The 12,305-nt window shown below is 40.3% G+C and overlaps 1 protein-coding gene across 5 annotated transcripts in view; it reads right to left on the bottom strand.

The window, feature by feature from the left end:
• Window positions 1–12,305, bottom strand: part of FNDC3A (fibronectin type III domain containing 3A) — a 397,009-nt gene that overhangs the window by 94,050 nt on the left and 290,654 nt on the right. For all 5 annotated transcript variants that reach the window (XM_085889158.1, XM_085889163.1, XM_085889159.1 and 2 more), the window contains 3 exons: window positions 5,843–5,902; window positions 1,393–1,531; window positions 1,223–1,276 (listed from right to left, as the gene is read on the bottom strand). In XM_085889158.1, the coding sequence (XP_085745284.1) occupies window positions 1,223–1,276; window positions 1,393–1,531; window positions 5,843–5,902 (253 nt within the window). The remainder of the gene's footprint in view (window positions 1–1,222; window positions 1,277–1,392; window positions 1,532–5,842; window positions 5,903–12,305) is intronic.

Below are 12,305 nucleotides of genomic sequence, written 5' to 3'. Positions count from 1 at the left end.
CACGTGAAAATCGAATATTTTGGCCATGAAAAATTGAATTGTGATAAATCGAGACTGCAATATGCAAAATATCGTTAAGCGAGGACATATTGTATTTCCTTGTAATTGCTTCATTTGTTTTGAATTTACTCTCCCCCCCCCCATAAAAATTAAACAACATTAGCATTAATTTTCGATTTCTGCATCAATCAAATTGCTCCCCATTTTAGAATTACTTCTAAATTGATATTATTGCTTTGCAAATTACAACCAAAATTAAATAAATAATTGTGCCTTTTACAAGAAAAGAAAAACATTTTTAAAACCACAAACACACACCCAAATATATATATATATATATATATATATATATATATATATATATATATATATATATATATATATATATATATATATATATATATATATATATATATATATATATATATATATATATATAAATATATATAAATATATATATATATATAAATATATAAATATATATAAATATATAAATATATATATATAAATATATATAAATATATAAATATATATATAAATATATAAATATATAAATATATATATATATAAAAAAAAATATATATATATATATATAAATAAATATATATATATATATATATATATATATATATATATATATATATATATATATATATATATATATATATATATATATATATATATATATATATATATATATATATATATATATATATATATAAATATATATATATATATATATATATATATATATATATATATATATATATATATATATATATATATATATATATATATATATATATATATATATATATATATATATATATATATATATATATATATATATATATATATATATATATATATATATATATATATATATATATATATATATATATATATAAATATATATATATATATATATATATATATATATATATATATATATATATATATATATATATATATATATATATATATACATACACACACACAAAGCATTTTCTTGGTTATGCTTAATGCATACTCAAGACCAACAGAAAAAAATTTAAATGGAGAAGCAAAAATAATGAAGTTGGAAAACAACAAACATTCTCAAAATGAAATTGTAAAAGGTTCACAAACACTGCCAAAAGTCCATTTATTTGCCACCACATGGCATTCAAGTGTGTTCAAAAATATAATTCCCCAAACATTTTTACTCAAGTATTGCTTTTACCTCATCCCACTCCAGCAAATAGGCAGTTATTTTGGAGCCGTTCTCTGGAGGTGCCTAGTGTGAGGAGGAGGACGAGAAAACCATAAACTCAGGCTCAAAAAAACGATGCAAAATGAAGAAACAACATGTCGTTGTCCAATGAGACAGCGAAATGAACAAAACAGTCGCACCTTCCACTGCAGTAGCAGAGAAGACTTTGTACGGTTGGACAGTTTTGGGGGCAGTGGGGTATCAGGAAGATCATGTAGAGTTGTGAAGGATGTGGGATCTGAATTAACACCCCTGAGACTGTCACACATTGCACAGACCCTAGGAGAAAATTAAGACAAAAGCGAAGTCAGAACCAATTCACCCAAAGGTGACAAAAAATAATAATATGTGTGACCGACTCTTTGAGATAAACCTGAAACAAATGCAATTTTGAGATTTTGATATTGCTACAAATTAGGGTTTTGCAGAAAATGAGGTGAGAAAGGAACAGGTTATGAGGACAAAGGAATACATGCAATGTGGAAGTTAAGTTCAAGTCAGGTCAGGTATGGGAGCATGCGCCAGAGCAGCGCGTCGCTGCGTCCACTTTCCACCGGTACTCCAAGAGCCTCCGTCTGGCCATCCCCCAGGCAGATGCCTGGCCCATCCACATCTCCTTGAGATGTTGGTCAATCTGCTTCGATCACGAGGCACGTGGTCGGCCAATTGGCCTCTTGCACTCACGAGGCTCCCTCACTGACAGAATCTGGTGAGCAGGATCAGCGTCAGGAAAATGAGCCACATGTTCATTCAGCCGCAGCTGACGCTCACAAACTATACAGATAAAAAAAATCTCATTTGAGTCTCTCTCAGCAGCCGCTCATTTGACACAAAGTCTGACCAGCGATAGCCAAGGATTCTCCAATGAGACCTGGTACCAAAGGAATTGAGTCTCCATCTCAGATCCCTGGTCAGAGTCCAAGTCTCACATCCATAGAGCAAGACTGGAAGCACCAATGACCTGAAGACTTGGACTTTTGTGCTCCTGCACAGGTACCTGCAGCGCCACACCCTGTGATACAGTGAATCCATGACTCCCCAAGCCCGACTCAGACTTCTGTTGACCGCTGGCTCACAGCCAGCAGAGAAATGAATATCACTGCCAAGATAAGTGAATTTCTCCGTGACCTCAACATCCTCACCACAAACAGGAGCAGACAGGAAAGCAGCATCCATTATGTCATTGAAAGCCTGGATCTTAGTTTTGACCAAGGAAACCCATAATCCCAGAGGCTCCGACTCCTCATTCAGTACCTCGAGGGTCCCCAAAAGGATATCTAGAGTCTCCGCAAAAATGACTGCATCATCTGCGAAATCAAGGTCAGAGATATTGACATTCCCAAACGATGCAACGCAGCTTGATCTCTCTGACATCCTCCCCAGAATCCAGTCCATACAAGTGCTGAAAAATGTGGGGGCCAGTACACACCCCTGACGAACTCCAGTAACAACTCGAAATAAGTCAGAGATGGTACCACCACACCTCACAGCACTCTCAGTACCAGAGTATAGTTCAGACATCAGATCGATCAGTTTTGGTGGCACCCCACGAAGACCAAGAATCCTCCAGAGGACATCCAGATTCACTGAATCAAACGCTTTACAGAGATCAACATCGGCTGAAAGCAGCCCATGCCGAAACTCTGATCTGTGTTCGGTGAGGACCCGAAGAGCAAGGATATGGTCAATCGTTGACCTCTTTGGTGTAGAGCCTGACTGCTCTCGATTGCTGGTGCTCAAGCAGATAGGTGGTGAACCATATCAAGAATTATCCGAGCAAAGACCTTGCCCGGCACTGCGAGCAGCGTCACCCCTCGGTAGTCGTTGCAGTTTTGACCATCACCCTTCCCTTTCCAGAGAGGGACAGCAAGGCCTCTCTTCCAATCAGTTCGGATGATGCCTGTGTTCTGTGCAGAGCACAAAACTGCATGCAATGACACGAGTGCAGGATTTCCACCAGCCTTGAGAATTTCAGCATGGATACCACAAATCCCAGGAGCTTTCGCCCACTTCAAGCGGTTCACCACAGCCTGTGTTTCCACAAGCGAAGGTGGACCACAGCTGTTTGGAGGGTCAGCAATAGGGATTGTAACACCCCTGACATCCAACTCGACAGCTGGTGGATCAGCCTGGTACAGCCACTCAAAGTAACCGGCCAAGCAGGCCTTCACTTTGGACTCCTCTGTCAAGAGCCTACCACTCTCTGCTCTCACTGCAGTACACCGTGGAATGGGATTGGAAGAACGCAATGCGCGAATTCCCCTGAAAGCAAGACAAGAATCACTTGACCATCGGTGATTCTCTACCCACTCACAGATTTCTCGCACATTGGCCTCCTTGTCCATTCTTTGTGCACGTACAGTTTTACGCCTCAGCTCCCTGAACAGCTCGACTCTGCCATTCAGCCTGGCCCTGTGACTATGGGCAATGGTATCCAGTGTCCATTGAGAGACAAAATTCTTCTTCGCTCTCCAGTGAGTTCCCAGACATCTATCAGCAACAACAAGGACGGTGGTCTTGAAGGCACTCCACAGCTCTTCAGGCTCCCCCAAAGCACCCAGAACCCTCAAATCTCCACTCAGCCTGTTCGCAAACTCCTCAGCTACCCTCTCATTCTTGAGCTTTCCAACATCCAGCTGAGGCCGAGATGATACCACTCTCCTGGATTGAATCTGCAACCGAAGAGTTGCTACAACAATCCGGTGGTCAGTATTGAGGAACTGAGCACTCCTGTGGACCCTGCAGTTCTGGATCATCCTCCAGCGACCATCAACGAGCAAATGGTCAATCTCCTTTGCCACACCGCCAGCGTTAGAATACCAAGTCCAGCGATGAGCTTGTGCGTGCTGAAACCATGAACCAGCCACCCCAAGTCCATGACTTCTTGCAAAGTCAAGGAACTTAGTGCTATTCTGGTTCACAGTTCCAGACCCATGGGGACCAACACACACCTCATAACCATCCCTATCAGTTCCAGTCGATGCATTGAAATCGCGCAAGACTAGAAGAGTATCTCGCCTGGAACAATGATCAACCACACACTCAAGCATGGCATTGAATATGTCCTTCATGGTGAGATCACTCGCCTCAGTCGGAGCATATACAGAGACCAGGGAAATGACACCCAAGGAGTGACGAATCCTCTGTCTCATAATACGCTCGTTAACCGGTGTTACCTCAATTATCAATGGAGTCAGCTTATTGGACACAGCTCCAGCAACTTTTTGGGCATGGTAACTATCAGAGCGACCAGAAAAATAGTAGCTGTAACCACCCGCCATGATCTCGCCACAATCTGGTCTCCGAACCTCAGAGTGCTGCAATACCGATGTCCAAATGCTTAAGCTTAGATGATGAGAGACAGATGATCATCCTCTCTTCGGGATAGGACATTCCAGGCACCCACCCGAAGGGACCGCCTCAGATTTAACCAAGGAGACCGCCGTCTGGTGGACGACACCTCAGCACCACCCCGTCACACTCTCCCGCAATCTGACCCGGGAATGTTACCCCGTGGTTTCCCTCCCATCATCAAAATTGGGGGTCCCAAAGGCTTTGCGCCAATCCCGTCATCAGGTGAGATGCCCTGCGAAGGAAGGGAAGCTGCACAGGAGGTACACCCACGGAGTGGGTTTTCAGATTTTTTATGCTTTTGGAATGTTTTGCGGAATAAAGGGTTTCACGGTGGCTGGAGGGCAAATCCTGCCACCAACCTCTTAATAAATAGTAACCCAAGTGTAGGAGGATGTCCGCAGACACAGTTGGGCACTAGATCTGGATGGCCGTTGGCTCACAAGGAGCTCCTCTGCCCTTTGTCAGGCTTTGTTCTTCATCGTGCTGGGTGTCCATATCATACACCCTCCTCACCAATAAACTTGGTGGGGAAACAACTTAGTCGCCGACAACCTGACCATAGAACACGTTAGTACAGGGTTACATGGTACCTGTAGCAAGTCACCGATCTAATCTGACCTGAGAATCGTGTATGATATGGACACCAAGCACCACTCCGACATACTCTCCCGCAATCTGACCCGGACCTCACCTTATCAGTGGGATACAAAACAAACTGTGCAGCCTGGCGGAGGTATACGCTCTACCCCGTTTAATAATTACAAAAAGGGGGGAAAAAAAATCACAATAAAACTACTTTCTCAGAACTCGCAAGGAAAGTAAACTCATTTTTGAAGCGATTATTTTTTGAAATGTACTGAGGTCAAAGCCTGTGTAAGATGTGCAATTTTTTTTTGTTTAATGGCACACCATTGTTGAAAGTCAAATTTAGTTGAAATCAAATATTATCAAGTGTCACAAACAACAACAACAAAAAAATCAAACGCAGGATATTTCTGAGCACCGACCGTTCATAATATGTCAAGAAATTATGATATTCCAAAATTTCATGAAATGTATCAAAAATAAAGGTTGAAGATAAAGTAATACTATTCATACAAAAAAAAAATCGCCATGAAAATTTTCATTATTTCTGTCAATGTTATATTGCATGAAAAAATATCAGCAATGTCAAACATCAATGGGAAGGAGAAAAATAAAAGGTAAAAAATATGTTTCACTTGAACATATGCAAACCTGATATGGTAGTCAGTGGCTGGTTTAAGATCTTTCAAATCAAACTTCAGTTCTTCTCCCCTATGCAACAAGCAAAAGGAAGTTGATAATGGAAGTACCAGAAAGAACAAACAAACAAAAACAACTTGAATTATTACTGATAAAAACTATAGGGGGAGCACTCGGGAGAGTGCAAAACCTCCGCCGCCAATACTGCTGGATCACTCAAGTGAACCTTATATCTTATTCATTAAATATGTCAACAGTGCTGACAGAGTTATAGTTCTTCTCCAACATTTTTTTTTGGGGGGGGGGTTGGAAATTACTTAAAACATGTAAAAATGCCCCAAAAAATCGAAATTTTGTAGAAAAAAAAGTTGCAAAAATTTTTTTTTCTCTAACAATTTTTTTTTGGGGGGGGGGGCAATTGGAAATCACTTAGAACATGTAGAAATGCAAAAAAAAAAAAAAAATTCCTTTCTTTTGGGGGGGGGGTGACAATTTTTTTGGGGGGGGGGTTGGAAATCACCTAAAACATCTTCTTCTTCTTCTTTCAGCTGCTCCCGTTCGGGGTCGCCACAGCGGATCATCCGTATGATCCGCATAGTGATTTGGCACATGTTTTACGCCGGATGCCCTTCCTGACGCAACCCTGGTCGCCTCTTACGACGCAGGGATATGGTACACCTATTTTAACCGGAGTATACACCGGCCCAGTATACTGGTACTCATTTCGCTCTGTAATATAATATTACGGAGTATAATAATATACTCCGTAATACTGTTCACAAACAAACAAACAAACAAACAGAAAGGGGTGAAAACAGTAACCTCCATCCATCTTCGAAGATGGTGGAGGTTAACAACGGTGTGTGTGTGTGTGTCTCAAATTTATTCGTTCCTTCTGCACGGCCACATCTTTAAAGTTCCAAACTCCAAACTCTGGGTGCAAATAAAACTTTGTGTGGGGGTTAACATAGGCTATGTGGCCGTGACCTCACGCGTGGGTGTGGTGGGCATGAGGATGGCGTAAATTCTCCATGCAAATGTGTATCTTGTAGCACCACCTGGTGGTTGTGGCAGAGGTATTACAATTTCCTTTTTTACCTGTGCAACACTGAGGTCAAAGCACTCTTTGCACAGGTAAATTTGTTCCCTTCCTTTCTAACATCCCCCCTCCCCCCCAAAAAAATGGAGGGCATGTCAAAGCCTGTTGTCCTGCATGACATTTGTAGTGGGAAGGGGCATCAGGACGAACAGGAGGCAAAGGGGGAGGGAGGGGGAGGGCGGGACATGAGGATGCGGACGGGAAGCGGGGGGGGTGAGGTTGGGGTGAGGGTGAGGGGATAAAGCATTCTATACATGGGGAAATTTGTCTTTCCTTCTTTTTCCTTCTCACCCAAAAGTTTTGGAAAATACGACGATTAATTGGTCCGACAGCGAAGCGACGGGTAGGCTCTGCTAGTATAATATAATTTCAAGGATTGCTGTAAATGTTGTTGACCTCAAGACATAGTTCCCTCCCCTAAAGTAACAACCTTAACCTGTAAGCAAATTAATGGTTTTCCAACTGCATGGATCATCAGCTGGGCACAGTTCTTCCTCGAGGTTTCGATACTTTCAACCCAGGACCTCTCCAAACAGCGGATCCACAACCTTGGTCATGCATCCACATCAGCAGATCCACAACCTCAGTTGCATCAAGGCAGTAAACCAACCCATCAATGCAACATTACAAAACAGACTTAACTCGCGAGAAGATTTAATGTATTATCACATAGTTACAACTCCAATCACATTCTATTATATGATAATACATTAAACCATGCACATCCTACATTAAATATAAATATAACATGTCCACCAACAATAACAATCATCCCACTCACCTCTGGATCAAACTGTTGATCAAATATTCAAACGGTTTATAAACCGTTTTTTTATTTGCTTTCTTGTCTCCTAACAACCACTGAAATGGGGTTAAATGGTTTCCATATACGGTACATATTTTTCAATAACATACACCCGGACCCTGACATTCGCGGTTCGAACATTCGCGGGTTCCGCATATTCGCGGTTGATTATTAAACTTACAACATCATGCTCCTACATTCGTGTGAAATTGCCCCCGCGGCGATTTTTTTTTCCCCGCGAGTCACTAGCATAACAGTTCTCAAACATATCTTCCATGAGCCAAGCACAAAGCAGCTGGATGTACGTACAGTACAATACTGTACGTACACAAAAACACATATCTTCCACGAGCCACGAACATGATTTGCTTCCTGTACGTGTATTGTAGCTTCACGGGATAAACATAGTTTCGCGGGACAAACATGGTTTCGCAGGATAAACATAGTTTTGCGGGATAAACATAGTTTTGCGGATCGTCACACCATGTGCACTTTAAACATACGGTACTGTATTGTAGCTTCGCAGAATAACCATAGTTTCGCAGGATGTCTCACCAGTGTAACACATCATTCCACATGACATCATCCCCCATAAGTTACTTAGAGAATGAAAACACTAACAGCATCTATTGATGTATCCAGTAATTACCAGGTCACCACATACGGACATGACACAATAGAAACAATCAGCGCATCTTTGTGTGAACCACTCTCTTGCTACAAACAGCACCATCTGAGCCGTTACATTTTAAAAACGCTCAGCATAATCTGCCTGCAGATAGGAAAGATACCATGTCCTGGGAGTTATAGAATGGAAACGTTCAGCATATCTATTAATGTAATTAGCAGCTAGCTACATAAGGACTAATTACAGAATGACATCGCTCACCACATTCATTATCAGCTGCCGAATACAGCATCAATTGTAAAAATCCCCCACAAACAAGGAGCAGACTACTCACCCCTCTCACAGTTACCCACAATTTCGTGTCAAGCTCATAGGAGAGCGTGCCTCTGTGGACCACGACGCGGCCAAGGCATTCCCTGCAGAACTCGCGAGCCTTATCGAGGAGAAGGGGTACCTGCCGGAGCAGGTCTTTAACGCTGATTAGACCGGCTTGTTTTGGAAAAAGAAGCCAACCAGAACATTTATCTCACAGCGTGAGAGCAAAGCAGCTGGCTTCAAGGGCGCAAAGGACCGGGTATCCCTTCTCCTCTGCGCAAATGCCGAAGGGGACTTCATGGTAAAGCCCATGATGCTCTACCGTGCGCTGAAGAACAAAAACAAGCAGGCGCTACCCGTGTAATAGAGGGCGAACAGGAAGGCGTGGGTGACGTCTAAACTTTTTATGGACTGGTTCCATAACTGTTTCGTTCCTCAGGTTGAGAGGTAACTGGCAGGAAAGAACCTTTCATTCAAGGTACTGCTGCTGCTTGACAATTGCTCCTGGCCACCGCACGGACCTGAATGGTGCATCTTCATCCTCATCATCATTTTGCAAAGTTACGTGTGCTGTGTTTGTTTAATAAAAAATTGAAACGGTACATGATGTTGTTTTTTTCGTTTCGTGTTACGGTATGGTTCAGGGACTCTAAAATGCATTCTTCAATAAATTGGAAATGATACCTGGTGTTGTTGATTTTTTATATTTACAAGAATCTTTAATGAAACTGTAACCGTGCATTCATGGTCGAAAACATTTTAAACTTTAAAAACTTTGCCCTTTGAACGAGGAACCACTGAAAACTGATAACGTTATCCCCCTTGTCCCTATTGTACCCTGACTTTGGTGGTGTTGCCATTCGTGGCCTTTTTCATGAACCAGGAACCGCCACAAACCGACAACGTTATCCCCCTTGTCTCCATTGTAACAATGACAAAACACTCGTGGATTTTTCCCCGACACTCGCAAATTTTTCGTGGGTTGGGAAATCCCTGGAACCTATCCCCCCATTTCCCATTGAAACAATGCCCCCACATTCGCAATTTCAACATTCACGGGGTCTTCCCGTAACATACCCCCGCGAATGTCGGGGTCTTGGTGTATTTGTATAAATATCTCGTTAATAATATTTTTACTGTTTGTATTGTAGTTCACCAATTCTATTTGGTGTCGTTTTATGATCTCAAAAAAAAAACTTGTTTTAATCTGCTAACTGCTGCTCCATGTGTTAATATACATCTAACTCGCTGTTTTAATCTATTGACAAGTTCAGTGCTGTGTGTGGTTGCTCTTACAGTCCAAATTATTTCACCTGCAACCATACCATAGAATAGCTTCTTAGGAATATCGCTGTTTAAGAAAGGCATTCGTACAATGTGGAATGGAAAAGCATCTCGTTTACAAATAATTTGGTGTGAAATTTATCATTATTGATGCCGATTTGTAAATCTAAAAAAGAAACTGAAGTGTGAATTTGGTTTTCCTTTTTTAATTCGAGTTATTTTGGACATATATCACCATGAAGCTGATCAAATACATATCCATTATTAATTGCTTGTAAATCATCAATGAATCTAAAGCTGTTTCCACACCTTCGCACAGTTGTTAGTTCATTTCTGCACATGTTCTGAACCCAATCAGACTTGTACATGGCAGGGAATAAATTTGCAAAGAAAGGGGCTGGATCTGAACCCATAGGAATCCCCACGAGGAGAAATCGAATCCTTTCTTTAAGTTTATTTTTTGAAAAACTACATGAACATTGATTTCCTTTTGAGACCTGTTTGCTCTTTTTTGATAGACTTTAATGTATACTTTAATACTTCCTGCAAATGCTTTCTCTACCACTCTATCCACTGCAATAATGAGCTTGTCATGTGGAATATTTGCGTACAATGTAGAAAAATCACAAGTTGAAAGACATTAAACCTTACACATGTTATTAATATTGTGGATACTATCGATTACAGGTTTGGAATTATCAATGATCCATAATTTTTAAAGACCAGAACAAAACTTCAACTTTTTCATGGTAGTTTTTCAAGCATTTATAAATTCGTTTCATTGCCCCTGTAATACTACCTAGAAGTAGTGTAATACTACCTAAAACAGCGATATTCCTAAGAAGCTATTCTATGGTATGGTGGCAAGTGAAATAATTTGGACTGTGAGAGCAACCATACACAGCACTGAACTTGTCAATAGATTAAAACATCGAGTTAGATGTATACCAACACATGGAGCAGCAGTTAGCAGATTAAAACAAGTTTTTTTAAGATCATAAAACGACACCAAATAGAATTGGTGAACTACAATACGAATAGTAAAAATATTATTAACGAGATATTTATACAAATACATTTATGACAATGGTTCAAACTGCATTCTCTACTTGCGATGATGAACCTCATCTTACAAGAGTTTTGTGCATTTTTGGGATCCAGTAAATGAATGGTAATTTATGGTGTTTATCTGGAACTAACAGTCTTCTAGCTTTGGAATAATTTATATGGTGTTGTATCAAGTCTATTTTATTATCGTTACTTATTTTGTAGGTCTTTAAGAGTCCAGTCTGTAAGCCCAATTCTTTCAAAAGTGCTTGAATGTAGAATGTTTTGCATACAAATAAAATATTATTAGTTGCTTTGTCAATTGGAACAATAACATTGCGTTTGAAGCTGTTTTAAATAATCACTTGTCTCTGGATTGCTTAAAATTACTTTCGGATTATTGATTCAAACTTTTCTTTTCAAATCACCAATTCTCCTTTTTACATGTTTCTCTACGTCGTCCATCCATAAAGCCATTTATATAGTTTGGTACTTTGTGTTCATCAATTTTTTCTCTCATCCATTCTGTCAGTCCTGTCATTGTAAGTTCCATTGCCTTATTCCAGTCAATCTTTTTATTTTCTCTATAATTTGGTCCTTTTGCAAGTAATGCACATAATTTTCTTTCTTTCACTATTCTGAGATCACCTGAGATAATGTGTTTTTGATGTGGACCTTTAAATATGGAATGTTCACAATTACAATGATGTGTGTTACAAAAGTTTTTTTGCCCACAAAGGATGTGCAGAACACATGACGTCGATTGAAAGTTTCCACATAACCTAATTGCCTCATGTAATAATAGTTCAGGATGTGTGAGAGATGTTGACAAATTGCATAGTGTTCCATTTCTTAATTACTGCAAATACTAGAAATAAATAAAATAAAAATGACCGTTTTTACAGCCATTTTTCCCTGCTGTGCAGGGGTTTGGCTTTTTGTGAGGCAATGTTTTATGGCCGGATGCCCTTCCTGACGCCAACCCTGGTCGCCTCTTACGACACACAGGGATATGGTACACCTATTCTAACCGGGGCATACACCGGGACCAGTACACTGGCACTCATTTCGCCGACCTCGGAAGGATGACAGGCTGAGTCAACCCCCTGGTGTTAATTCAGCAGCCAACGGGGCTTGAACTCAGGACACTGGGATCCCAAGCCGCCACCCTAACCACTAAGCCAACACCAGGCTTCAAATACTAGAAATAAAATATACAATAAAAAACTACCTTCTCTTAACATGCAGGGAAGCAAAACTAATTTCTGAACTGATTTTTATTTTTTCCAACATGTAC

The sequence above is a fragment of the Eptatretus burgeri genome, chromosome 7 (assembly GCF_056783735.1).
Source record: "Eptatretus burgeri isolate ZD-2024b chromosome 7, Ebu_testis_v1, whole genome shotgun sequence".
Lineage (NCBI taxonomy): Eukaryota > Metazoa > Chordata > Myxini > Myxiniformes > Myxinidae > Eptatretus > Eptatretus burgeri.
Note: the sequence above shows the minus strand (reverse complement) of the source record. Positions and strands in the feature narration are given on the sequence as shown.